At 59.0% G+C, this 27,548-nt stretch overlaps 1 protein-coding gene across 4 annotated transcripts in view; it reads left to right on the plus strand.

The window, feature by feature from the left end:
* farp1 (FERM, RhoGEF (ARHGEF) and pleckstrin domain protein 1 (chondrocyte-derived)) overlaps nt 1–27,548 on the plus strand; it is a 318,851-nt gene that overhangs the window by 259,417 nt on the left and 31,886 nt on the right. For 3 of the 4 annotated variants that reach the window (XM_041199861.1, XM_041199862.1, XM_041199860.1), the window contains exons 21-24: nt 967–1,056; nt 3,010–3,092; nt 5,713–5,831; nt 7,975–8,138. In XM_041199861.1, coding sequence (XP_041055795.1) covers nt 967–1,056; nt 3,010–3,092; nt 5,713–5,831; nt 7,975–8,138 — 456 coding nt within the window. The remainder of the gene's footprint in view (nt 1–966; nt 1,057–3,009; nt 3,093–5,712; nt 5,832–7,974; nt 8,139–27,548) is intronic. The other variant, XM_041199863.1, reaches the window with a different exon arrangement.

Raw genomic sequence — 27,548 nt, forward strand, 5'->3', positions numbered from 1 at the left:
AATTTGCACACAGCAAGCTCCCACAAACAGCAGATTTTTGTAATGTTGATTAAGGGATAGATAGTGGCCAGGACACCAAGGGGGAGCCCCCTATTCCTCTTTGAAATAGTGTAGTACAGCATGCCACACGGCAGAATTTAAATTTATTCATTCCTGGGATGTGGGCATCACTGGCAAGGCCAGCATTTGTTGCCCATCTCCAATTGCCCTGGAACTGAGTGGCTCGCTCAGCCATTTCAGAGGTTGGTTAAGAGCCACCCACGTTGCTGTGGGTCTGGGGTCATATGTAGGCCAGACCAGGTAAGGATGGCAGATTTCCTTCCCTAAAGGACATTAGTGAACCAGATGGGTGCTTACAACAATCGATGATAGTTTCCTGGTCACCATTACTGACACTAGCTTTATATTCCAGATTTATTAATTGAATTTAAATCCCACCAGCCTCCACGGTGCGATTTGAACCAGTGTCCTTAAAGACAGGGTCCTCACAGTGCAACCTCTTACTGCACTGGAGTGTCAGCCTTGATTTTTGAGCTTAAGCCCTGAAGTGGGACTTGAACCCAGAACATTGTGACTCGGAGGCACAGCCGACAGTACATAAATACAAGGAGGCTTTTTATTGCTGAAAAGAGACATGTCAAAACTTTTTGTCTTGCACTCATCAGGACACTTCGCAAGAATACCAATATAAGGGGAAAACCACAATTTATACTGCATGTGAAGAGAATGCTGATTGGTTGGCAAGTGGCCTCTACCAATCAGAGGTACCAATCAGAGACATGTCTCTTTTTTCAGCAATACTCAAGTTCTGTGCTACCAGATGCTTGTTATATGCATTTAATATGAATGTATTCAGCAGAGTTTAATTTTCAATTGAAGTACTTACTTTACAGTCCACAGGTATGGGAACTGTCCAATAAGAAAATGTTCTTTTCTTCCCCCCCCCACCTCACCCTAATGTTACAGTTCAATGACATTCTCTTGTACACAAGTAGAGGATTGACTGCATCCAATCAATTCAAAGTTCATGGGCAGATTCCTTTGTATGGTATGACTGTAAGTATTGAGTTTAATATAAATTGAAGGTGAGTCTGGCTGACATCCTACTTCCATCTCCGTCCTGTGGTATATCACTTTACCATAAATTGCAGCATATAAGTCGATGCAGTGTATAAGATGACCCCATTTTTCCACACCCCCCCCATCATGTTTTTGCATATACTTGGCATATAAGTCGACCTCCCCTTTGCAACCACGATCTGCTATAGGCACATTAGTAGTCACCCTCAAATTCTCTCCTCACAAATACACATTTTACTTACTGGTACTTTATAACTGGGCGCAAGGGATCAAGTGGGCGATGCAGGCTGTGCTGTGTGGGAGTTTAAGACCACTCTTTGCTTCTGATGCAAATGACTTTTCAAAATGATAACCACCCACACCCGACACCAGCATTTCACTTTTATACTCTGCGTATCAGCCAATCTCTGTTTTTGGAGGGATTTTTCCCAGACTCGAAAGGTAGCCTCATATGCTGACATAGCTGTGTCTAAGAAATTGTACATCCTCTGATTTTCATCGCCCCACCTTCGGTGGCTATCTGGATCCTAATTTCGGGCATCCCCTCCCTAAACCTCTCCACTTCTCCTCTAAGATGCTCCTTAAATCCTACCTCTCTGGCCAAGCTTTTGATAACATGTCCTAATATTTCCTTATGTGGCTTAGTGCCAAATTTTGTTCCATAATGCTGCTGTGAAGAGCCTTGGGATGTTTTATTATGTTAAAGGTGCTATATAAATACAAGTTGTTGTTGAATGAGAGATGCATTGTCGGAGGTAATTGAACCCCCTGCCTTGAGTGTGAATCTCCCACCATTTAATTACAGCTTCTTCTGAAGCTTTGATGACACACCGCTGTGTTGGATTTTACTCTTCACGGTGGTTTTTTTTTGATATGACCAATATTCTACCCTCCCCCTTTGGACATCAGCACAGCTCAATCATTTCCTAAGCCAGAGGTCATTATCTGTGCACAGCATGATCCCAACAGGGATTCCTGTCCCTGAGTGGGATTAGAAGTTATGCCACATCTGTACAAATCCCTGGTTAGGCCACACCTGGAGTACTCTGTCCAGTTCCAGGCACCATACCAGGGTCCATCTTTTCTGTAACCCTCAGTTAATTTCTTAGCAAGAGGAATAATATACAGTCCAACTTCACTGATCCATAATTATATTCTCCCCATGTACAGGAGGTAAGAAGTGAGATTTATCTCTGGATATATTGCTAGAATGTTGACTTGGAGGTCATTTACATTCCTACAGAGTTACATAGTACTGTACAGCACAGAAACAGGCCATTTAGCCTGTCTGGTCCATGCTGACATTTATGCTCCACACGAATCTGCTCCCACCCCTTCTTCATCTCACCATATCAGCATATTTCTTTATTCCTTTCTCCCTCATGTGTTTATCCAACTTTTTCATAAATGCATCAAAGCCATTCACCTCAGCCATTCTCTGGGGCAGCGATTCCCACGTTCTCACCACCCTCTGGGTGAATAAGACCCTCCTGAATTCCCTACTGGATTTATGAGTGATTATCGATGGCGCCCTAGTTCCAGTCTTCCCCTCAGGTGGATTCAGCCCCGTAGCTTGACCTGAAGGGCATTCCTATCGCAAGACGTGGAAGAAAAGTTTGGGAGCCTCACCCTAAAGCTTGGAGGATAAACTAACATGAACGCCACTGCTCACTACCAAACTAGAAGCGTTCCAGCTGGCCTCCAACTAGAAACTAAAGACAGACTAATAATTCCAGTGGGATCCTTCATCAATTTGCTGCCCAACCAGCTGCTCATTTCCTTCATTTTTTTTTTGTTTTGATTTCAGATTTCCTGCTCTCCTTCCTTCCCTTTTTAACTCTTGATAGATTTCCGTCAATTCCGATGCCACTCGCTTGGCACAAGGCGTCCGCGTGTTTGACGTTTTTTTTTTGATCTTTCCCTCTTTAGATTGAGGAAAGTGAAGATGAGTGGTCACTCCCTCACTGTTTCACCCTCAATGGACAACGTCAGTCCATCATCGTGGCTGCGAGGTAGGGATCAGCTTCGTTCAAGTTATAATTCATCAGGCTCATTGCTTTAGTGAAATCGAACGGGCGCTCAAACATGGTTGCTGAGTAACTGACCTGTACAAACATAGCTTGTGTATTTGAATGAACGAAGAGGCGCCCAACATAAAGAAACCATTTGGCCGAGCCAAACCATTTCCTCACAAACTGGGTAGAACCGTGGAATCATAGACTGATGATAGCACAGAAGGGGGCCATTCAGCCCATCGTGGTTTTACAGTACGCCATGTCACATGACAGAATTTGCTCTCGTGCTTCAAAGCACTTGTAGTCCTACACTTAGAATCAGGTAAACTGGCACCTGTTGAGCCTGCTATTAACACCAAACACTGTGCGCTAAGTTTAGTGATGCCATTTGTTTAGTGTGATTCCAATTGATGCCGCAAGTACAGGTGTCGTCACTGGCTGGCGATCAGACGCATAGCTTGATTGTTATCTGAGCATTGTTACTTCTTAGACGATGGGCTTGCTTTTCATAGCGAATATGCATGATCAGGCTGGAAAGATTGAAATCTTTTTGGCTGTTGCAGCTGTGATTTGCACTTCCTGGAGCTAATGAGCTGTCATCTTAAGGTGACCCCATTCCAATCCTCTTCGTGTGGCCGAAAGGATAATGAACGACTTTATGCACAAGGCAGAATAAATGGACGCAGTGAGCATGTGAAGCAGTTGCAGATGGAGCATTAATCACTCTGCAGAGAAATGCTCTGAAGAGGATACAGTATCATAGCAGCACAGGAACTGGTGCAAGCCATTCAGCCCCTTGGGTTTGTTCTGTCATTCAATGAGATCATGGTTGATCTGTGACCTAACTCCAGGACCTCACCTTTTGCCATACTCATTAATATCTTTGGATAACAACAATCTATCAATCTCAGATTAAAATTAACAATTGATCTAGCATCAGTTACCATTTGCTGACGAGGGTTCCAAACTTCTGCCTGACTTTTACATGAGTGTTTCCTAATTTCGCTCCAGAAAGGTCTGGCTCTAATTTTTAGACTATTCCCCCTAGAGCTGGACTCCCGAGCCTGTGAAAATAATTTCTCTCTATCTACCCCATCTGTCCCCCTCAATATTCTGAAAACCCTAATCAAATCACCCCTTAACCTTTTGAATTCCAGGGAATGCGACCCTGGTTTGCGCAACCTCAACTCGTAATTTAACATTTGGAGTCCAGATAGCATCCTGTTAAATCTGCACGTCAGTTTGCCAGTCTTATGCAGGAAGTCTATTTAATACTTAATTAATTAAATTATTAAAAACCTGAGGCACGATTGTGACCACAAGTCCCAGACCAGGGAGCACACCACATCAACCCGCCCACTAAGATCTGATGCGAAAGGCACCTCATCTCTCTGTTAAATTCTTGAAAGCCAGTTGGTGAAGGAAGAAACTAGAGCCAGTCTCTACATGGAATAGATTTATTCACAGACTGAAACATTACAAGTATATATCTCCTGACTCCACTCCACTCCTGTGTCATTAGGTGTCTCTTTATATGTTCTCAAGTAACCAAACAATCACCTGTTTATACTTAACCTCAACTGAGATGATTAACAATCTCCACTTGACATCTCAGGTGCTCATCAAAAGAACAAAGATAGTGAGTGTTGGTCCTATAGAGAGTGAGTCTGGGGAATTAATAATGGAAAATAAGGAAATGGCAGATATTTTGCGTCTCTCTTCACTGTAGAGGATACAAATAACATCCCAGAAATAATTATGTATCAGGAGGTGAAAGGGAGGGAGGAATGTTAAACGATTGCAATCACTAGGGAAAGGGTTCTGACAAAATTATTAGAATTAGAAGCTGACAAGCCCCCAGGTCCTAGAACTAGGAAACACAGTTTAAAAATAAGGGGTCTCCCATTTAAGACGGCGATGAGGAGAATTTTATTTTTCTCAGGGGGTTGTGAGTCTTCGGAACTCTCTTCCCCAGAGAGCAGCGGAGGCTGGGTCAGTGAATATTTTTAAGGCAGAGCCAGATAGTTTCTTGATTAACAAGAGAGTCAAAAGTTTATCGGGGCTAGGTGGGAATGTAGAGTGAAGCCACAATCAGATCAGCCATGACCTTATCGAATAGTGGAGCAGGCTCAAAGAGCTCAATCTCATTATAAGCTTTTCCAGTTGTACAACAGTAGTAATAAGAAAACAATCTTGCCATTCCACTATCACTCCACCCCCCCTTCCAATTCTCCAATTTCTTTACCTTAGCCCCTGCTGCCCTCAAAGTAGTAACTCATGTAGGGTTACACAGGCACCAAAAAATCCTCTTCAATCTGTTTTTGGCCATTTTTCATTGGTGAGCCTAGCCAACCTTTTCAATCAACACATTGGCAAGTTATAACGCTAAGTGGACACAACTTGCAGTTTCTTATGGGTTAAAAGTAATGGACAGGTGTGCTGAAGTAGCAATGTTCCAAAATCCTGACTCGGGAAGTAAAGTGTTAAATGGACAGCAAGTGCAAAACTTTCTTATACCAGGAAGAAATGCTTTATCACTAACTGAGTAAGTTCATGAAGACCAGAATTGTAGTTTGCGCCCAATCTGAATAAAACCTCGTGTTTTTTTTCCCATCAGTGCCCAAGTAGAGATGGACAAGTGGATAGAGGATTTGCAGATGGCTGTTGATCTCGCGCAACAATGCAATGGGTCAACGAGTGAACTGATGACTCCTAGCCCTAGTGATGGACCCCCCAGTAAGTGAATTTGACGCTGAAACAGTTTCTCAGGCTTGGCTAGTGTTTTTTCTTTGAGTTACAGTGTTCACTAACCCAGGGTTCTCACTAGACCTACAATAAGGTAATTGCCCCCATTATCTAATTTGTGATTTTGGCACCTCATGGTGAGTTTTGGAAAGTCAGGTGAACCAATATGATGGATCCAGCATGTGAGAGCACACAGTGCAATATAACGATCTCAGGATGCGGTAGAATTGTGCAATTTTGGGGCTATTCATTGAAAAAGTTTGCATATTGCCTCTCTGTAAAAACAATATCCCTTTAAAATTTGTAGGGACTCCTTTTATCCTTCACCCATTAAAATGAATTGGTTTTGAATCTATAAAAACAAAGCTGTTGATTGGCTTCCTAGTAGAATAACAAATACTTGAGAAAATGATCCCAAATCTACACTTATGCAATTAGGCCTGAGTGTGCTGTTACAGTCCCCGTAGAGACCAATAACTTTTAAAAAGAAATTCGAACTTCCAGTTACCATCTGAAAGGATGATACAAGATTTAACATTTTAAGATATTTACTGTAATAAGAAAATTAATAGCACTATTGACTAAACACTATTTTTGTAAGCAGTTTACACTTTATCCTTTTATGTTTAACACGACTGAGAAACCCACAAATACTCTTTAATTTTGGAAGTAAATGGACAAATTAAAGCATAACTTTTTACAACCTGACATTCTCAACTTCTTCCTGGGACTTTGAGGGTTACCCAGTCTAACCACTGTAAGCACAGGTGCTCCTACCGTTGTCTCCAATATGAACATCTTACAATCTTTTCCCAGCAAAACAACCCCTTCAATCTTTAACATCCACTTCATCCAGGCCTGTTGTTAAGCAGACTTCAGAACAGGGCACCTTCATTTTACCCTAACTTAAAGGCACACTCTCAAAGCACAGCAATCTAAGAAAGCTTTGCATTTGTTACAGTGCCAAACTCCAGTTTCTTACTGATTTACTGCACTGTATCTGAGATCATTCCTTCATCCTGTGCCTCCGAGATTGTCTCGAGTCATTACGGCACAGAAGGAGGTCATTCAGCCCATTGAGTCCATGTCAGCCCTCTGTCGTGCAATCTAGTCAGCCCCATCCCCTCGCTCTATCCCCATAGGCCTGCAGGTTTATTATCAAGTCATAGAGTCATTATGGCACAGAAGGAGCTCATTCAGCCTCTGAATTCTGATCTCTGGATTCTAGTGCCAGTACTGGCTTCCTCTTTTGTTTTATTAGGTCTCCCACAAGTTTGGGAACAATATGGCCATTGTACCCTCTGCCACACTAAAAAACATTGATTTCACCATTTCTAGTGTTAGAAACAAAGGAACAGGAGGAGGCCATTCAGCTTCTCAAGCCTATTCCACCATTTAATTAGATCACAGCTGATCTGTATCTTAACTCCACCATCATACCCCCAGATAACCTCATCTGATAAAAATCCACTAATCTCACTTCTGAAATGTTTAATTGACACTGAGCCTCAATAGCTACTTGTGGGAAAAAGTTCCAGATTTCCAATCCCCTTTGTGGGAGGATGTGCTTCCTGACATCACCCCTGAATGGCCCTGGCTCTAGTTTTAAAGGTATGCCCCCTTGTCCTGGACTGCCCCCCCCCCCCCCCCCACCGCCAGAGAAAATAATTTCTTGGCCGGAATCTTCCATCCCACCAAAGTCAACGGAGATTTGGCTGGTTTGCCAAATCTGGTGGGTGTGGGGGTGAGGGTGGAGGTGGGGGGATGGTTGGGGGATGGGGTTAGAAAATCCCGGCCTTTAATTCTCCGAATTTCTTTTTTTTTTCAATAAAGAATCATTCTCCTGCTTTGAAGCCTTTCAATTTGTTTCGAATTTCAGCCTGAAAGTCAACTGCAATTCAAACCAATGCTAGAATCTGCTATTCCAGAATAATATTGCTGAAACTGTACCTGACCAAACCTGGTGACTGTACCTACTGCCTGAATTTTATGTGTTTTGCGACGATGTGAGGGTCTAAGGTTCTTTCACCACTTTTTCTCCCTGATGTTAATGCCACTCGTTGGTTTAGCTCTACAGTTGCCAGGTCGGTGGGTTATTGTAAATGTTTAAAGGACTTTTCGATCAATTCTTTAGAATCGCCCGATGAAACGTCTGTAGAGCACGAATCTGAAGATGATCTAAGTGCCTCAAGGACCTCTCTTGAGAGACAATCACCTCATCGTGGCAATACCACAATGCACGTTTGCTGGCACAGAAACACTAGTGTTTCAATGGTGGATTATAGCATTGCTGTGGAGGTACAAGCCATCTCAACTCAAAACTGTACATCTGAATCTCTTTGCGATGTGACACATGCAGAGTTTTATTAAGAAGAAGTCAATGAGTTCTGTGACCGTTAAGATAAATCTTGTCTCCAGCTCCACGCTTTCAAAATTCTGACAAGCAATGAGTCCCAGACTCAAAACGCCGGGTTGGAAATGTGATTTAATTGGGGTGTTCAAAAATTGGATAGAGTAAATTGAGAGAAACTGTTTCCAACTGGAACGATGGGTCGGTAACCAGAGGATACAGGTTTAAGGTAATTGGCAAAAGAAGCAGAGGGGGAGATGAGGAGACATATTTTTTACGCAGCGAGTTGTTGTGGTGTGGAACGTGCTGCCTGAAAGACCAGGGTTAGCAGGTTCAGTAATAACTTTCAAAAGGGAATGGGCTAAGTACTTGTAAAGGGGAAAAAAATGCAGGACTTTGGGGAAAGAACAGAGGAGTGGGACTAACTGAATAGCTCTTTCAAGCAGCCAGTGCAGGAATGATGGGCTGAATGGCCCCCTCCTGTGCTGTATGGTTCTGCGAGCTGCTGCAGTTCCCTTTATCTCTACCGCAATTTTGCCAAGGTAACCCTCGGGGACTGGGAGGAGCTTGGAAGGGTTTTCCTGCCAAGAATTTGTGCCAAAGCTTTGTGTTTTGCTCAAAATAGGGGTCTCCTTTCACTTTGGGTGAACAGGCATCTCAGACTAACATGTCATGGGTTGACCAGACAATGCAAATTGTGTGGCTACCATCATCTTAAGTACCTGAAGAGTGACAGTGCAAATATTATCAATAGAATTGAAGGACCATAGATAAGGTTCAAACTTTAGAAAAATATGTTACAGAAACTTAATTGGATGAGTCATATTATAATACAGTGGCTTCAAGAGCAGGTCAGAGGCTGGGAATTCTGCACTGAGTAACTCGCCTCCTGACTCCACAAAGCCTGTCCACCATCTACACAGCTCAAGTCATGAGTTGCCTGGACAAGTGCAGCTCCAAAAACACTCACATTAACTTAAACATTCACTCGCTCTGTTGCACAGTGTGTACCATCCACAAGATGCACTGCAGCAACTGACCATCGATCCTTCGAGAGCACTTTCCACACCCATGGTCATTACCATCTAGAGGGACGAGGGCAGCAGACACATGGGAGCACCACCACCTGGGAGTTCCCCTCCAAGTCACTCACCGTCCTGACTTGGAAACATATCGGCCGTTCCTTCACTGTCGCTGGGTCAAAATCCCGGAACTCCCTCCCTAACGGCACGGTGGGTGTACCTACACCACGTGGACTGCAGCGGCTCAAGAAGGCGGCTCACCCACCCCCTTCTCAACGGGCAACTAGGGATGGCCAATAAATGCTGGGCCCAGCCAGCGACCCCCACGTCCCAAGGATGAACGAAAGAGAAGCTCTATTACTTGTCAGAATTTTCAAAGTTTGCAGATACTAAATTCGTCTGGAAATATCCTTTATTGCTAGGATTTAGACTGACACAGAGCTCAGAGAGTTTTAAACATATTCAGGAGTAGATTTGGAAAAAGGAAATTAACACAGCAAGTTATAAGGGAAGCAACTATGTTGCGATATGGCTTGCAACTTGCCAAACGCTGATAATTTCAGTTGGCCAACACATCTGGGGCTTATACAGGAGCAAAGTAATGCACACGCCGGAATTCCGAGATCAAAACGGAAAAGATGCTGGAAATGCTCAGCAGCTCGGGTGGAGTCCGCGGAGAGGGAAACAGTTAATGCGCTGCTTTTTGTGGGTCACCACCGGGGGTGTCGCCGGCGGGGGCTGCTGCTTGGGGGGACGGGGGGGGGGGAGAGGAGGTGTTATGTAACATAGGGCCGACCAGGGCTGGGCCGGTGTGGAGGGGGTCAGTGTGGAGGGGGCTGGGTCAGTGTGGAGGGGGCTGGGTCAGTGTGGAGGGGGCTGGGTCAGTGTGGAGGGGGTCAGTGTGGAGGGGGCTGGGTCAGTGTGGAGGGGGCTGGGTCAGTGTGGAGGGGGCTGGGTCAGTGTGGAGGGGGTCAGTGTGGAGGGGGCTGGGTCAGTGTGGAGGGAGTCAGTGTGGAGGGGGCTGGGTCAGTGTGGAGGGGGTCAGTGTGGAGGGGGCTGGGTCAGTGTGGAGGGGGTCAGTGTGGAGGGGGTCAGTGTGGAGGGGGTCAGTGTGGAGGGGGTCAGTGTGGAGGGGGTCAGTGTGGAGCGGGTCAGTGTGGAGGGGGCTGGGTCAGTGTGGAGGGGGCTGGGTCAGTGTGGAGGGGGCTGGGTCAGTGTGGAGGGGGTCAGTGTGGAGGGGGTCAGTGTGGAGCGGGTCAGTGTGGAGGGGGTCAGTGTGGAGGGGGTCAGTGTGGAGGGGGTCAGTGTGGAGCGGGTCAGTGTGGAGGGGGTCAGTGTGGAGGGGGTCAGTGTGGAGGGGGTCAGTGTGGAGGGGGTCAGTGTGGAGCGGGTCAGTGTGGAGGGGGCTGGGTCAGTGTGGAGGGGGTCAGTGTGGAGGGGGTCAGTGTGGAGGGGGTCAGTGTGGAGGGGGTCAGTGTGGAGCGGGTCAGTGTGGAGGGGGTCAGTGTGGAGGGGGTCAGTGTGGAGGGGGCTGGGTCAGTGTGGAGGGGGTCAGTGTGGAGGGGGTCAGTGTGGAGGGGGCTGGGTCAGTGTGGAGGGGGTCAGTGTGGAGGGGGTCAGTGTGGAGGGGGTCAGTGTGGAGGGGGCTGGGTCAGTGTGGAGGGGGCTGGGTCAGTGTGGAGGGGGTCAGTGTGGAGGGGGTCAGTGTGGAGGGGGTCAGTGTGGAGGGGGTCAGTGTGGAGGGGGTCAGTGTGGAGCGGGTCAGTGTGGAGGGGGTCAGTGTGGAGGGGGTCAGTGTGGAGGGGGTCAGTGTGGAGGGGGTCAGTGTGGAGGGGGCTGGGTCAGTGTGGAGGGGGTCAGTGTGGAGGGGGTCAGTGTGGAGCGGGTCAGTGTGGAGGGGGTCAGTGTGGAGGGGGTCAGTGTGGAGGGGGTCAGTGTGGAGGGGGCTGGGTCAGTGTGGAGGGGGTCAGTGTGGAGGGGGTCAGTGTGGAGCGGGTCAGTGTGGAGGGGGTCAGTGTGGAGGGGGTCAGTGTGGAGGGGGTCAGTGTGGAGGGGGTCAGTGTGGAGGGGGTCAGTGTGGAGGGGGTCAGTGTGGAGGGGGTCAGTGTGGAGGGGGCTGGATCAGTGTGGAGTGAGCGGGTCAGTGTGGAGGGGGCTGGGTCAGTGTGGAGGGGGCTGGGTCAGTGTGGAGGGGGTCAGTGTGGAGGGGGCTGGGTCAGTGTGGAGGGGGTCAGTGTGGAGGGGGTCAGTGTGGAGGGGCTGGGTCAGTGTGGAGGGGGTCAGTGTGGAGGGGGTCAGTGTGGAGGGGGCTGGGTCAGTGTGGAGGGGGTCAGTGTGGAGGGGGCTGGGTCAGTGTGGAGGGGGTCAGTGTGGAGGGGGCTGGGTCAGTGTGGAGGGGGTCAGTGTGGAGGGGGTCAGTGTGGAGGGGGTCAGTGTGGAGGGGGTCAGTGTGGAGGGGGTCAGTGTGGAGCGGGTCAGTGTGGAGGGGGCTGGGTCAGTGTGGAGGGGGTCAGTGTGGAGGGGGCTGGGTCAGTGTGGAGGGGGCTGGGTCAGTGTGGAGGGGGTCAGTGTGGAGGGGGCTGGGTCAGTGTGGAGGGGGTCAGTGTGGAGGGGGCTGGGTCAGTGTGGAGGGGGCTGGGTCAGTGTGGAGGGGGTCAGTGTGGAGGGGGCTGGGTCAGTGTGGAGGGGGCTGGGTCAGTGTGGAGGGGGCTGGGTCAGTGTGGAGGGGGTCAGTGTGGAGGGGGTCAGTGTGGAGGGGGCTGGGTCAGTGTGGAGGGGGTCAGTGTGGAGGGGGCTGGGTCAGTGTGGAGGGGGTCAGTGTGGAGGGGGCTGGGTCAGTGTGGAGGGGGTCAGTGTGGAGGGGGTCAGTGTGGAGGGGGTCAGTGTGGAGGGGGTCAGTGTGGAGGGGGCTGGGTCAGTGTGGAGGGGGTCAGTGTGGAGGGGGCTGGGTCAGTGTGGAGGGGGTCAGTGTGGAGGGGGCTGGGTCAGTGTGGAGGGGGTCAGTGTGGAGGGGGTCAGTGTGGAGGGGGTCAGTGTGGAGGGGGCTGGGTCAGTGTGGAGGGGGTCAGTGTGGAGGGGGTCAGTGTGGAGGGGGCTGGGTCAGTGTGGAGGGGGTCAGTGTGGAGGGGGTCAGTGTGGAGCGGGTCAGTGTGGAGGGGGTCAGTGTGGAGCGGGTCAGTGTGGAGGGGGTCAGTGTGGAGGGGGTCAGTGTGGAGGGGGTCAGTGTGGAGGGGGTCAGTGTGGAGGGGGTCAGTGTGGAGGGGGTCAGTGTGGAGGGGGTCAGTGTGGAGGGGGCTGGGTCAGTGTGGAGGGGGCTGGGTCAGTGTGGAGGGGGTCAGTGTGGAGGGGGTCAGTGTGGAGGGGGCTGGGTCAGTGTGGAGGGGGTCAGTGTGGAGGGGGCTGGGTCAGTGTGGAGGGGGTCAGTGTGGAGGGGGCTGGGTCAGTGTGGAGGGGGTCAGTGTGGAGGGGGTCAGTGTGGAGGGGGTCAGTGTGGAGGGGGTCAGTGTGGAGGGGGTCAGTGTGGAGGGGGTCAGTGTGGAGGGGGTCAGTGTGGAGGGGGCTGGGTCAGTGTGGAGGGGGCTGGGTCAGTGTGGAGGGGGTCAGTGTGGAGGGGGCTGGGTCAGTGTGGAGGGGGCTGGGTCAGTGTGGAGGGGGTCAGTGTGGAGGGGGTCAGTGTGGAGGGGGCTGGGTCAGTGTGGAGGGGGTCAGTGTGGAGGGGGTCAGTGTGGAGGGGGTCAGTGTGGAGGGGGCTGGGTCAGTGTGGAGGGGGTCAGTGTGGAGGGGGTCAGTGTGGAGGGGGCTGGGTCAGTGTGGAGGGGGCTGGGTCAGTGTGGAGGGGGTCAGTGTGGAGCGGGTCAGTGTGGAGGGGGTCAGTGTGGAGGGGGTCAGTGTGGAGTGGGTCAGTGTGGAGGGGGCTGGGTCAGTGTGGAGGGGGTCAGTGTGGAGGGGGTCAGTGTGGAGGGGGTCAGTGTGGAGGGGGTCAGTGTGGAGGGGGCTGGGTCAGTGTGGAGGGGGCTGGGTCAGTGTGGAGGGGGTCAGTGTGGAGGGGGTCAGTGTGGAGGGGGTCAGTGTGGAGGGGGTCAGTGTGGAGGGGGCTGGGTCAGTGTGGAGGGGGTCAGTGTGGAGCGGGTCAGTGTGGAGGGGGTCAGTGTGGAGGGGGCTGGGTCAGTGTGGAGGGGGTCAGTGTGGAGCGGGTCAGTGTGGAGGGGGTCAGTGTGGAGGGGGTCAGTGTGGAGGGGGTCAGTGTGGAGGGGGCTGGGTCAGTGTGGAGGGGGTCAGTGTGGAGGGGGCTGGGTCAGTGTGGAGGGGGTCAGTGTGGAGGGGGTCAGTGTGGAGGGGGCTGGGTCAGTGTGGAGGGGGCTGGGTCAGTGTGGAGGGGGTCAGTGTGGAGGGGGTCAGTGTGGAGGGGGTCAGTGTGGAGGGGGCTGGGTCAGTGTGGAGGGGGTCAGTGTGGAGGGGGTCAGTGTGGAGGGGCTGGTCAGTGTGGAGGGGGTCAGTGTGGAGGGGGTCAGTGTGGAGGGGGCTGGGTCAGTGTGGAGGGGGGTCAGTGTGGAGGGGGCTGGGTCAGTGTGGAGGGGGTCAGTGTGGAGGGGGCTGGGTCAGTGTGGAGGGGGCTGGGTCAGTGTGGAGCGGGTCAGTGTGGAGGGGGTCAGTGTGGAGGGGGTCAGTGTGGAGGGGGTCAGTGTGGAGGGGGTCAGTGTGGAGGGGGCTGGGTCAGTGTGGAGGGGGTCAGTGTGGAGGGGGTCAGTGTGGAGCGGGTCAGTGTGGAGGGGGCTGGGTCAGTGTGGAGGGGGCTGGGTCAGTGTGGAGGGGGTCAGTGTGGAGGGGGTCAGTGTGGAGGGGGTCAGTGTGGAGGGGGTCAGTGTGGAGGGGGCTGGGTCAGTGTGGAGGGGGTCAGTGTGGAGGGGGGTCAGTGTGGAGGGGGTCAGTGTGGAGGGGGTCAGTGTGGAGGGGGCTGGGTCAGTGTGGAGGGGGTCAGTGTGGAGGGGGGTCAGTGTGGAGGGGGTCAGTGTGGAGGGGGTCAGTGTGGAGGGGGCTGGGTCAGTGTGGAGGGGGTCAGTGTGGAGGGGGGTCAGTGTGGAGGGGGTCAGTGTGGAGGGGGTCAGTGTGGAGGGAGCGGGTCAGTGTGGAGGGGGTCAGTGTGGAGGGGGTCAGTGTGGAGGGGGTCAGTGTGGAGGGGGCTGGGTCAGTGTGGAGGGGGTCAGTGTGGAGGGGGCTGGGTCAGTGTGGAGGGGGTCAGTGTGGAGGGGGCTGGGTCAGTGTGGAGGGGGCTGGGTCAGTGTGGAGGGGGTCAGTGTGGAGGGGGCTGGGTCAGTGTGGAGGGGGTCAGTGTGGAGGGGGTCAGTGTGGAGGGGTCAGTGTGGAGCGGGTCAGTGTGGAGGGGGCTGGGTCAGTGTGGAGGGGGTCAGTGTGGAGGGGGCTGGGTCAGTGTGGAGGGGGTCAGTGTGGAGGGGGTCAGTGTGGAGGGGGTCAGTGTGGAGGGGGTCAGTGTGGAGGGGGCTGGGTCAGTGTGGAGGGGGTCAGTGTGGAGGGGGCTGGGTCAGTGTGGAGGGGGCTGGGTCAGTGTGGAGGGGGTCAGTGTGGAGGGGGTCAGTGTGGAGGGGGTCAGTGTGGAGGGGGTCAGTGTGGAGGGGGCTGGGTCAGTGTGGAGGGGGCTGGGTCAGTGTGGAGGGGGTCAGTGTGGAGGGGGTCAGTGTGGAGGGGGTCAGTGTGGAGGGGGTCAGTGTGGAGGGAGCGGGTCAGTGTGGAGGGGGCTGGGTCAGTGTGGAGGGGGTCAGTGTGGAGGGGGGTCAGTGTGGAGGGGGTCAGTGTGGAGGGGGTCAGTGTGGAGGGGGTCAGTGTGGAGGGGGTCAGTGTGGAGGGGGCTGGGTCAGTGTGGAGGGGGCTGGGTCAGTGTGGAGGGGGTCAGTGTGGAGCGGGTCAGTGTGGAGGGGGTCAGTGTGGAGGGGGTCAGTGTGGAGGGGGTCAGTGTGGAAGGAGCGGGTCAGTGTGGAGGGGGCTGGGTCAGTGTGGAGGGGGTCAGTGTGGAGGGGGTCAGTGTGGAGGGGGTCAGTGTGGAGCGGGTCAGTGTGGAGGGGGCTGGGTCAGTGTGGAGGGGGCTGGGTCAGTGTGGAGGGGGTCAGTGTGGAGGGGGTCAGTGTGGAGGGGGTCAGTGTGGAGGGGGTCAGTGTGGAGGGGGTCAGTGTGGAGGGGGGTCAGTGTGGAGGGGGCTGGGTCAGTGTGGAGGCGGGTCAGTGTGGAGGGGGCTGGGTCAGTGTGGAGGGGGTCAGTGTGGAGCGGGTCAGTGTGGAGGGGGTCAGTGTGGAGGGGGTCAGTGTGGAGGGGGTCAGTGTGGAGGGGGTCAGTGTGGAGGGGGCTGGGTCAGTGTGGAGGGGGCTGGGTCAGTGTGGAGGGGGCTGGGTCAGTGTGGAGGGGGCTGGGTCAGTGTGGAGGGGGTCAGTGTGGAGGGGGTCAGTGTGGAGGGGGTCAGTGTGGAGGGGGTCAGTGTGGAGGGGGTCAGTGTGGAGGGGGTCAGTGTGGAGGGGGTCAGTGTGGAGGGGGTCAGTGTGGAGGGGGTCAGTGTGGAGGGGGCTGGGTCAGTGTGGAGGGGGTCAGTGTGGAGGGGGTCAGTGTGGAGGGGGCTGGGTCAGTGTGGAGGGGGCTGGGTCAGTGTGGAGGGGGTCAGTGTGGAGGGGGTCAGTGTGGAGGGGGTCAGTGTGGAGGGGGTCAGTGTGGAGGGGGCTGGGTCAGTGTGGAGGGGGCTGGGTCAGTGTGGAGGGGGCTGGGTCAGTGTGGAGGGGGGTCAGTGTGGAGGGGGTCAGTGTGGAGGGAGGGGTCAGTGTGGAGGGGGTCAGTGTGGAGGGGGCTGGGTCAGTGTGGAGGGGGCTGGGTCAGTGTGGAGGGGGTCAGTGTGGAGGGGGCTGGGTCAGTGTGGAGGGGGCTGGGTCAGTGTGGAGGGGGTCAGTGTGGAGGGGGTCAGTGTGGAGGGGGCTGGGTCAGTGTGGAGGGGGTCAGTGTGGAGGGGGCTGGGTCAGTGTGGAGCGGGTCAGTGTGGAGGGGGTCAGTGTGGAGGGGGTCAGTGTGGAGGGGGTCAGTGTGGAGGGGGTCAGTGTGGAGGGGGTCAGTGTGGAGGGGGCTGGGTCAGTGTGGAGGGGGTCAGTGTGGAGGGGGTCAGTGTGGAGGGGGCTGGGTCAGTGTGGAGGGGGTCAGTGTGGAGGGGGTCAGTGTGGAGGGGGTCATTGTGGAGGGGGCTGGGTCAGTGTGGAGGGGGTCAGTGTGGAGGGGGCTGGGTCAGTGTGGAGGGGGTCAGTGTGGAGGGGGGTCAGTGTGGAGGGGGTCAGTGTGGAGGGGGTCAGTGTGGAGGGGGTCAGTGTGGAGGGGGTCAGTGTGGAGGGGGTCAGTGTGGAGGGGGCTGGGTCAGTGTGGAGGGGGTCAGTGTGGAGGGGGCTGGGTCAGTGTGGAGGGGGTCAGTGTGGAGGGGGCTGGGTCAGTGTGGAGGGGGTCAGTGTGGAGGGGGCTGGGTCAGTGTGGAGGGGGTCAGTGTGGAGGGGGTCAGTGTGGAGGGGGTCAGTGTGGAGGGGGTCAGTGTGGAGGGGGTCAGTGTGGAGGGGGGTCAGTGTGGAGGGGCTGGGTCAGTGTGGAGGGGGTCAGTGTGGAGGGGGGTCAGTGTGGAGGGGGTCAGTGTGGAGGGGGGGTCAGTGTGGAGGGGGTCAGTGTGGAGGGGGTCAGTGTGGAGGGGGTCAGTGTGGAGGGGGTCAGTGTGGAGGGGGTCAGTGTGGAGGGGGTCAGTGTGGAGGGGGCTGGGTCAGTGTGGAGGGGGTCAGTGTGGAGGGGCGGGTCAGTGTGGAGCGGGTCAGTGTGGAGGCGGGTCAGTGTGGAGGGGGTCAGTGTGGAGGGGGTCAGTGTGGAGGGGGCTGGGTCAGTGTGGAGGGGGTCAGTGTGGAGGGGCTGGGTCAGTGTGGAGCGGGTCAGTGTGGAGGGGGTCAGTGTGGAGGGGGTCAGTGTGGAGGGGGTCAGTGTGGAGGGGGTCAGTGTGGAGGGGGCTGGGTCAGTGTGGAGGGGGTCAGTGTGGAGGGGGTCAGTGTGGAGGGGGTCAGTGTGGAGGGGGTCAGTGTGGAGGGGGCTGGGTCAGTGTGGAGGGGGTCAGTGTGGAGGGGGTCAGTGTGGAGGGGGGTCAGTGTGGAGGGGGTCAGTGTGGAGGGGGTCAGTGTGGAGGGGGTCAGTGTGGAGGGGTCAGTGTGGAGGGGGTCAGTGTGGAGGGGGTCAGTGTGGAGGGGGCTGGGTCAGTGTGGAGGGGGTCAGTGTGGAGGGGGTCAGTGTGGAGGGGGTCAGTGTGGAGCGGGTCAGTGTGGAGGGGGTCAGTGTGGAGGGGGTCAGTGTGGAGGGGGCTGGGTCAGTGTGGAGGGGGTCAGTGTGGAGGGGGTCAGTGTGGCGCGGGTCAGTGTGGAGGGGGTCAGTGTGGAGGGGGTCAGTGTGGAGGGGGTCAGTGTGGAGGGGGCTGGGTCAGTGTGGAGGGAGCGGGTCAGTGTGGAGGGGGTCAGTGTGGAGGGGGTCAGTGTGGAGGGGGTCAGTGTGGAGGGGGTCAGTGTGGAGGGGGTCAGTGTGGAGGGGGCTGGGTCAGTGTGGAGGGGGCTGGGTCAGTGTGGAGGGGGTCAGTGTGGAGGGGGGTCAGTGTGGAGGGGGTCAGTGTGGAGGGGGCTGGGTCAGTGTGGAGGGGGGGTCAGTGTGGAGGCGGGTCAGTGTGGAGGGGGTCAGTGTGGAGGGGGTCAGTGTGGAGGGGGTCAGTGTGGAGGGGGTCAGTGTGGAGGGGGGGTCAGTGTGGAGCGGGTCAGTGTGGAGGGGGTCAGTGTGGAGGGGGTCAGTGTGGAGGGGGTCAGTGTGGAGGGGGCTGGGTCAGTGTGGAGGGGTCAGTGTGGAGGGGGCTGGGTCAGTGTGGAGGGGGTCAGTGTGGAGGGGGTCAGTGTGGAGGGGGCTGGGTCAGTGTGGAGGGGGTCAGTGTGGAGGGGGTCAGTGTGGAGGGGGTCAGTGTGGAGGGGGTCAGTGTGGAGGGGGTCAGTGTGGAGGGGGTCAGTGTGGAGGGGGTCAGTGTGGAGGGGGGTCAGTGTGGAGGGGCTGGGTCAGTGTGGAGGGGGTCAGTGTGGAGGGGGCTGGGTCAGTGTGGAGGGGGCTGGGTCAGTGTGGAGGGGGTCAGTGTGGAGGGGGTCAGTGTGGAGGGGGTCAGTGTGGAGGGGGCTGGGTCAGTGTGGAGGGGGTCAGTGTGGAGGGGGTCAGTGTGGAGGGGGTCAGTGTGGAGGGGGTCAGTGTGGAGGGGCTGGGTCAGTGTGGAGGGGGTCAGTGTGGAGGGGGTCAGTGTGGAGGGGGGTCAGTGTGGAGGGGGGGTCAGTGTGGAGGGGGTCAGTGTGGAGGGGGGTCAGTGTGGAGGGGGGGTCAGTGTGGAGCGGGTCAGTGTGGAGGGGGTCAGTGTGGAGGGGGTCAGTGTGGAGGGGGTCAGTGTGGAGGGGGTCAGTGTGGAGGGGGTCAGTGTGGAGGGGGTCAGTGTGGAGGGGGCTGGGTCAGTGTGGAGCGGGTCAGTGTGGAGGGGGTCAGTGTGGAGCGGGTCAGTGTGGAGGGGGTCAGTGTGGAGGGGGTCAGTGTGGAGGGGGTCAGTGTGGAGGGGGCTGGGTCAGTGTGGAGGGGTCAGTGTGGAGGGGGCTGGGTCAGTGTGGAGGGGGTCAGTGTGGAGGGGGTCAGTGTGGAGGGGGCTGGGTCAGTGTGGAGGGGGTCAGTGTGGAGGGGGTCAGTGTGGAGGGGGTCAGTGTGGAGGGGGTCAGTGTGGAGGGGGTCAGTGTGGAGCGGGTCAGTGTGGAGGGGGCTGGGTCAGTGTGGAGGGGGCTGGGTCAGTGTGGAGGGGGTCAGTGTGGAGGGGGTCAGTGTGGAGGGGGTCAGTGTGGAGGGGGCTGGGTCAGTGTGGAGGGGGTCAGTGTGGAGGGGGTCAGTGTGGAGGGGGCTGGGTCAGTGTGGAGGGGGTCAGTGTGGAGGGGGTCAGTGTGGAGGGGGTCAGTGTGGAGGGGGCTGGGTCAGTGTGGAGGGGGTCAGTGTGGAGGGGGTCAGTGTGGAGGGGGTCAGTGTGGAGGGGGTCAGTGTGGAGGGAGCGGGTCAGTGTGGAGGGGGTCAGTGTGGAGGGGGTCAGTGTGGAGGGGGCTGGGTCAGTGTGGAGGGGGTCAGTGTGGAGGGGGCTGGGTCAGTGTGGAGGGGGTCAGTGTGGAGGGGGTCAGTGTGGAGGGGGCTGGGTCAGTGTGGAGGGGGCTGGGTCAGTGTGGAGGGGGCTGGGTCAGTGTGGAGGGGGCTGGGTCAGTGTGGAGGGGGTCAGTGTGGAGGGGGTCAGTGTGGAGGGGGCTGGGTCAGTGTGGAGGGGGTCAGTGTGGAGGGGGTCAGTGTGGAGGGGGTCAGTGTGGAGGGGGTCAGTGTGGAGGGGGTCAGTGTGGAGGGGGTCAGTGTGGAGGGGGCTGGGTCAGTGTGGAGGGGGCTGGGTCAGTGTGGAGGGGGTCAGTGTGGAGGGGGTCAGTGTGGAGGGGGTCAGTGTGGAGGGGGCTGGGTCAGTGTGGAGGGGGTCAGTGTGGAGGGGGTCAGTGTGGAGGGGGCTGGGTCAGTGTGGAGGGGGTCAGTGTGGAGGGGGTCAGTGTGGAGGGGGTCAGTGTGGAGGGGGCTGGGTCAGTGTGGAGGGGGTCAGTGTGGAGGGGGTCAGTGTGGAGGGGGTCAGTGTGGAGGGGGTCAGTGTGGAGGGAGCGGGTCAGTGTGGAGGGGGTCAGTGTGGAGGGGGTCAGTGTGGAGGGGGCTGGGTCAGTGTGGAGGGGGTCAGTGTGGAGGGGGCTGGGTCAGTGTGGAGGGGGTCAGTGTGGAGGGGGTCAGTGTGGAGGGGGCTGGGTCAGTGTGGAGGGGGCTGGGTCAGTGTGGAGGGGGCTGGGTCAGTGTGGAGGGGGCTGGGTCAGTGTGGAGGGGGTCAGTGTGGAGGGGGTCAGTGTGGAGGGGGCTGGGTCAGTGTGGAGGGGGTCAGTGTGGAGGGGGTCAGTGTGGAGGGGGTCAGTGTGGAGGGGGGGTCAGTGTGGAGGGGGTCAGTGTGGAGGGGGTCAGTGTGGAGGGGGTCAGTGTGGAGGGGGTCAGTGTGGAGGGGGTCAGTGTGGAGGGGGTCAGTGTGGAGGGGCTGGGTCAGTGTGGAGGGGGGTCAGTGTGGAGGGGGTCAGTGTGGAGGGGGTCAGTGTGGAGGGGGTCAGTGTGGAGCGGGTCAGTGTGGAGGGGGCTGGGTCAGTGTGGAGGGGGTCAGTGTGGAGGGGGCTGGGTCAGTGTGGAGGGGGTCAGTGTGGAGGGGGTCAGTGTGGAGGGGGTCAGTGTGGAGGGGGTCAGTGTGGATGGGGTCAGTGTGGAGGGGGTCAGTGTGGAGGGGGTCAGTGTGGAGGGGGTCAGTGTGGAGGGGGTCAGTGTGGAGGGGGTCAGTGTGGAGGGGGCTGGGTCAGTGTGGAGGGGGTCAGTGTGGAGGGGGTCAGTGTGGAGGGGGCTGGGTCAGTGTGGAGGGGGCTGGGTCAGTGTGGAGGGGGCTGGGTCAGTGTGGAGGGGGTCAGTGTGGAGGGGGTCAGTGTGGAGGGGGCTGGGTCAGTGTGGAGGGGGCTGGGTCAGTGTGGAGCGGGTCAGTGTGGAGGGGGTCAGTGTGGAGGGGGCTGGGTCAGTGTGGAGGGGGTCAGTGTGGAGGGGGCTGGGTCAGTGTGGAGGGGGTCAGTGTGGAGGGGGCTGGGTCAGTGTGGAGGGGGTCAGTGTGGAGGGGGCTGGGTCAGTGTGGAGCGGGTCAGTGTGGAGGGGGCTGGGTCAGTGTGGAGGGGGTCAGTGTGGAGGGGGTCAGTGTGGAGGGAGCGGGTCAGTGTGGAGGGGGTCAGTGTGGAGGGGGTCAGTGTGGAGGGGGTCAGTGTGGAGGGGGTCAGTGTGGAGGGGGTCAGTGTGGAGGGGGTCAGTGTGGAGGGGGCTGGGTCAGTGTGGAGGGGGTCAGTGTGGAGGGGGTCAGTGTGGAGGGGGTCAGTGTGGAGGGGGTCAGTGTGGAGGGGGTCAGTGTGGAGGGGGTCAGTGTGGAGGGGGTCAGTGTGGAGGGGGCTGGGTCAGTGTGGAGGGGGTCAGTGTGGAGGGGGTCAGTGTGGAGGGGGTCAGTGTGGAGGGGGTCAGTGTGGAGGGGGTCAGTGTGGAGGGGGGTCAGTGTGGAGGGGGTCAGTGTGGAGGGGGTCAGTGTGGAGGGGCTGGGTCAGTGTGGAGGGGGGTCAGTGTGGAGGGGGTCAGTGTGGAGCGGGTCAGTGTGGAGGGGGCTGGGTCAGTGTGGAGGGGGCTGGGTCAGTGTGGAGGGGGTCAGTGTGGAGGGGGTCAGTGTGGAGGGGGTCAGTGTGGAGGGGGTCAGTGTGGAGGGGGCTGGGTCAGTGTGGAGGGGGTCAGTGTGGAGGGGGTCAGTGTGGAGGGGGCTGGGTCAGTGTGGAGGGGGTCAGTGTGGAGGGGGTCAGTGTGGAGGGGGTCAGTGTGGAGGGGGTCAGTGTGGAGGGGGCTGGGTCAGTGTGGAGGGGGTCAGTGTGGAGGGGGTCAGTGTGGAGGGGGTCAGTGTGGAGGGAGCGGGTCAGTGTGGAGGGGGTCAGTGTGGAGGGGGTCAGTGTGGAGGGGGTCAGTGTGGAGGGGGCTGGGTCAGTGTGGAGGGGGTCAGTGTGGAGGGGGCTGGGTCAGTGTGGAGGGGGTCAGTGTGGAGGGGGCTGGGTCAGTGTGGAGGGGGTCAGTGTGGAGGGGGTCAGTGTGGAGGGGCTGGTCAGTGTGGAGGGGGCTGGGTCAGTGTGGAGGGGGTCAGTGTGGAGGGGGTCAGTGTGGAGGGGGTCAGTGTGGAGGGGGTCAGTGTGGAGCGGGTCAGTGTGGAGGGGGCTGGGTCAGTGTGGAGGGGGTCAGTGTGGAGGGGGTCAGTGTGGAGGGGGTCAGTGTGGAGGGGGTCAGTGTGGAGGGGCTGGGTCAGTGTGGAGGGGGCTGGGTCAGTGTGGAGGGGGCTGGGTCAGTGTGGAGGGGGTCAGTGTGGAGGGGGTCAGTGTGGAGGGGGTCAGTGTGGAGGGGGTCAGTGTGGAGGGGGTCAGTGTGGAGGGGGTCAGTGTGGAGGGGGTCAGTGTGGAGGGGGTCAGTGTGGAGGGGGTCAGTGTGGAGGGGCTGGGTCAGTGTGGAGGGGGTCAGTGTGGAGGGGGGTCAGTGTGGAGGGGGCTGGGTCAGTGTGGAGGGGGTCAGTGTGGAGGGGGTCAGTGTGGAGGGGGCTGGGTCAGTGTGGAGGGGGTCAGTGTGGAGGGGGTCAGTGTGGAGGGGGTCAGTGTGGAGGGGGTCAGTGTGGAGGGGGTCAGTGTGGAGGGGGTCAGTGTGGAGGGGGCTGGGTCAGTGTGGAGGGGGTCAGTGTGGAGGGGGTCAGTGTGGAGGGGGCTGGGTCAGTGTGGAGGGGGCTGGGTCAGTGTGGAGGGGGTCAGTGTGGAGGGGGTCAGTGTGGAGGGAGCGGGTCAGTGTGGAGGGGGTCAGTGTGGAGGGGGCTGGGTCAGTGTGGAGGGGGCTGGGTCAGTGTGGAGGGGGTCAGTGTGGAGGGGGCTGGGTCAGTGTGGAGGGGGCTGGGTCAGTGTGGAGGGGGCTGGGTCAGTGTGGAGGGGGTCAGTGTGGAGGGGGCTGGGTCAGTGTGGAGGGGTCAGTGTGGAGGGGGTCAGTGTGGAGGGGGTCAGTGTGGAGGGGGCTGGGTCAGTGTGGAGGGGTCAGTGTGGAGGGGGTCAGTGTGGAGGGGGCTGGGTCAGTGTGGAGGGGGCTGGGTCAGTGTGGAGGGGGCTGGGTCAGTGTGGAGGGGGTCAGTGTGGAGGGGGCTGGGTCAGTGTGGAGGGGGCTGGGTCAGTGTGGAGGGGGTCAGTGTGGAGGGGGTCAGTGTGGAGGGGGTCAGTGTGGAGGGGGTGGGTCAGTGTGGAGGGGGCTGGGTCAGTGTGGAGGGGGTCAGTGTGGAGGGGGCTGGGTCAGTGTGGAGGGGCTGGGTCAGTGTGGAGGGGGTCAGTGTGGAGGGGGTCAGTGTGGAGGGGGCTGGGTCAGTGTGGAGGGGGTCAGTGTGGAGGGGGCTGGGTCAGTGTGGAGGGGGTCAGTGTGGAGGGGGTCAGTGTGGAGGGGGGTCAGTGTGGAGGGGGCTGGGTCAGTGTGGAGGGGGTCAGTGTGGAGGGGGTCAGTGTGGAGGGGGTCAGTGTGGAGGGGGCTGGGTCAGTGTGGAGGGGGTCAGTGTGGAGGGGGTCAGTGTGGAGGGGGTCAGTGTGGAGCGGGTCAGTGTGGAGGGGGCTGGGTCAGTGTGGAGGGGGTCAGTGTGGAGGGGGCTGGGTCAGTGTGGAGGGGGTCAGTGTGGAGGGGGTCAGTGTGGAGGGGGTCAGTGTGGAGGGGGTCAGTGTGGAGGGGGCTGGGTCAGTGTGGAGGGGGTCAGTGTGGAGGGGGTCAGTGTGGAGGGGGCTGGGTCAGTGTGGAGGGGGCTGGGTCAGTGTGGAGGGGGTCAGTGTGGAGGGGGCTGGGTCAGTGTGGAGGGGGTCAGTGTGGAGGGGGCTGGGTCAGTGTGGAGGGGGTCAGTGTGGAGGGGGGTCAGTGTGGAGGGGGCTGGGTCAGTGTGGAGGGGGCTGGGTCAGTGTGGAGGGGGTCAGTGTGGAGGGGGTCAGTGTGGAGCGGGTCAGTGTGGAGGGGGTCAGTGTGGAGGGGGCTGGGTCAGTGTGGAGGGGGTCAGTGTGGAGGGGGCTGGGTCAGTGTGGAGGGGGTCAGTGTGGAGGGGGTCAGTGTGGAGGGGGCTGGGTCAGTGTGGAGGGGGCTGGGTCAGTGTGGAGGGGGTCAGTGTGGAGGGGGCTGGGTCAGTGTGGAGGGGGTCAGTGTGGAGGGGGTCAGTGTGGAGCGGGTCAGTGTGGAGGGGGTCAGTGTGGAGGGGGTCAGTGTGGAGCGGGCTGGGTCAGTGTGGAGGGGGTCAGTGTGGAGCGGGTCAGTGTGGAGGGGGTCAGTGTGGAGGGGGTCAGTGTGGAGCGGGTCAGTGTGGAGGGGGTCAGTGTGGAGCGGGTCAGTGTGGAGGGGGTCAGTGTGGAGGGGGTCAGTGTGGAGGGGGCTGGGTCAGTGTGGAGGGGGTCAGTGTGGAGGGGGGGTCAGTGTGGAGGGGGCTGGGTCAGTGTGGAGGGGGTCAGTGTGGAGGGAGCGGGTCAGTGTGGAGGGGGTCAGTGTGGAGGGGGTCAGTGTGGAGGGGGTCAGTGTGGAGGGGGTCAGTGTGGAGGGGGTCAGTGTGGAGGGGCTGGGTCAGTGTGGAGGGGGTCAGTGTGGAGGGGGGTCAGTGTGGAGGGGGTCAGTGTGGAGGGGGGTCAGTGTGGAGGGGGTCAGTGTGGAGGGGGTCAGTGTGGAGGGGGTCAGTGTGGAGGGGGTGGGTCAGTGTGGAGGGGGTCAGTGTGGAGGGGGTCAGTGTGGAGGGGGTCAGTGTGGAGGGGGCTGGGTCAGTGTGGAGGGGGTCAGTGTTGAGGGGGTCAGTGTGAGGGGGTCAGTGTGGAGGGGGCTGGGTCAGTGTGGAGGGGGTCAGTGTGGAGGGGGTCAGTGTGGAGGGGGCTGGGTCAGTGTGGAGGGGGTCAGTGTGGAGGGGGCTGGGTCAGTGTGGAGGGGGTCAGTGTGGAGGGGGCTGGGTCAGTGTGGAGGGGGGTCAGTGTGGAGCGGGTCAGTGTGGAGGGGGTCAGTGTGGAGGGGGTCAGTGTGGAGGGGGTCAGTGTGGAGGGGGTCAGTGTGGAGGGGGTCAGTGTGGAGGGGGTCAGTGTGGAGGGGGTCAGTGTGGAGGGGGCTGGGTCAGTGTGGAGGGGGTCAGTGTGGAGGGGGCTGGTCAGTGTGGAGGGGCTGGGTCAGTGTGGAGGGGGCTGGGTCAGTGTGGAGGGGGTCAGTGTGGAGGGGGTCAGTGTGGAGGGGGTCAGTGTGGAGGGGGTCAGTGTGGAGGGGGCTGGGTCAGTGTGGAGGGGGTCAGTGTGGAGGGGGTCAGTGTGGAGGGGGTCAGTGTGGAGGGGGCTGGGTCAGTGTGGAGGGGGTCAGTGTGGAGGGGGTCAGTGTGGAGGGGGTCAGTGTGGAGGGGGTCAGTGTGGAGGGGGTCAGTGTGGAGGGGGCTGGGTCAGTGTGGAGGGGGTCAGTGTGGAGGGGCTGGGTCAGTGTGGAGGGGGTCAGTGTGGAGGGGGTCAGTGTGGAGGGGGTCAGTGTGGAGGGGGTCAGTGTGGAGGGGGGTGGGTCAGTGTGGAGGGGGTCAGTGTGGAGCGGGTCAGTGTGGAGGGGGTCAGTGTGGAGGGGGTCAGTGTGGAGGGGGCTGGGTCAGTGTGGAGGGGGTCAGTGTGGAGGGGGTCAGTGTGGAGGGGGCTGGGTCAGTGTGGAGGGGGTCAGTGTGGAGGGGGTCAGTGTGGAGGGGGTCAGTGTGGAGGGGGTCAGTGTGGAGGGGGCTGGGTCAGTGTGGAGGGGGTCAGTGTGGAGGGGGTCAGTGTGGAGGGGGTCAGTGTGGAGGGGGTCAGTGTGGAGGGGGCTGGGTCAGTGTGGAGGGGCTGGTCAGTGCGGAGGGACAGGGTCAGTGCGGAGGGACTGGGTCAGTGTGGAGGGGGTCAGTGCGGAGGGACTGGGTCAGTGTGGAGGGACTGGGTCAGTGCGGAGGGACTGGGTCAGTGCGGAGGGACTGGGTCAGTGTGGAGGGACTGGGTCAGTGCGGAGGGGGTCAGTGTGGAGGGGGTCAGTGTGGAGCGGGTCAGTGTGGAGGGGGTCAGTGTGGAGGGGGTCAGTGTGGAGGGGGTCAGTGTGGAGGGGGTCAGTGTGGAGGGGTCAGTGTGGAGGGGCTGGTCAGTGTGGAGGGGGTCAGTGTGGAGGGGGTCAGTGTGGAGGGGGTCAGTGTGGAGGGGGTCAGTGTGGAGGGGGTCAGTGTGGAGGGGGTCAGTGTGGAGGGGGTCAGTGTGGAGGGGGTCAGTGTGGAGGGGGCTGGGTCAGTGTGGAGGGGGCTGGGTCAGTGTGGAGGGGGTCAGTGTGGAGGGGGTCAGTGTGGAGGGGGTCAGTGTGGAGGGGGTCAGTGTGGAGGGGGCTGGGTCAGTGTGGAGGGGGTCAGTGTGGAGCGGGTCAGTGTGGAGGGGGTCAGTGTGGAGGGGGTCAGTGTGGAGGGGGTCAGTGTGGAGGGGGTCAGTGTGGAGGGGCTGGTCAGTGTGGAGGGGGGTCAGTGTGGAGGGGGTCAGTGTGGAGGGGGTCAGTGTGGAGGGGGTCAGTGTGGAGGGGGTCAGTGTGGAGGGGGTCAGTGTGGAGGGGCTGGGTCAGTGTGGAGGGGGTCAGTGTGGAGGGGGTCAGTGTGGAGGGGGTCAGTGTGGAGGGGGTCAGTGTGGAGGGGGTCAGTGTGGAGGGGGCTGGGTCAGTGTGGAGGGGGTCAGTGTGGAGGGGGTCAGTGTGGAGGGGGTCAGTGTGGAGGGGGTCAGTGTGGAGGGGGTCAGTGTGGAGGGGGCTGGGTCAGTGTGGAGGGGGTCAGTGTGGAGCGGGTCAGTGTGGAGGGGGTCAGTGTGGAGGGGGTCAGTGTGGAGGGGGTCAGTGTGGAGGGGTCAGTGTGGAGGGGGTCAGTGTGGAGGGGGTCAGTGTGGAGGGGGTCAGTGTGGAGGGGGTCAGTGTGGAGGGGGTCAGTGTGGAGGGGGTCAGTGTGGAGGGGGCTGGTCAGTGTGGAGGGGGTCAGTGTGGAGGGGGTCAGTGTGGAGGGGGTCAGTGTGGAGGGCGGTCAGTGTGGAGGGGGCTGGGTCAGTGTGGAGGGGGTCAGTGTGGAGGGCTGGGTCAGTGTGGAGGGGGCTGGGTCAGTGTGGAGGGGGTCAGTGTGGAGCGGGTCAGTGTGGAGGGGGCTGGGTCAGTGTGGAGGGGGTCAGTGTGGAGGGGGCTGGGTCAGTGTGGAGGGGGTCAGTGTGGAGGGGGTCAGTGTGGAGGGGGCTGGGTCAGTGTGGAGGGGGTCAGTGTGGAGGGGGTCAGTGTGGAGGGGGCTGGGTCAGTGTGGAGGGGGTCAGTGTGGAGGGGGTCAGTGTGGAGGGGGTCAGTGTGGAGGGGGTCAGTGTGGAGGGGGTCAGTGTGGAGGGGGCTGGGTCAGTGTGGAGGGGGTCAGTGTGGAGCGGGTCAGTGTGGAGGGGCTGGTCAGTGTGGAGGGGGTCAGTGTGGAGGGGGCTGGGTCAGTGTGGAGGGGGTCAGTGTGGAGGGGGCTGGGTCAGTGTGGAGGGGGTCAGTGTGGAGGGGGTCAGTGTGGAGGGGCTGGGTCAGTGTGGAGGGGGTCAGTGTGGAGGGGGTCAGTGTGGAGGGGGTCAGTGTGGAGGGGGTCAGTGTGGAGGGGGT

Source organism: Carcharodon carcharias, chromosome 11, assembly GCF_017639515.1.
Source record: "Carcharodon carcharias isolate sCarCar2 chromosome 11, sCarCar2.pri, whole genome shotgun sequence".
In the NCBI taxonomy this organism is placed as follows: Eukaryota; Metazoa; Chordata; class Chondrichthyes; order Lamniformes; family Lamnidae; genus Carcharodon; species Carcharodon carcharias.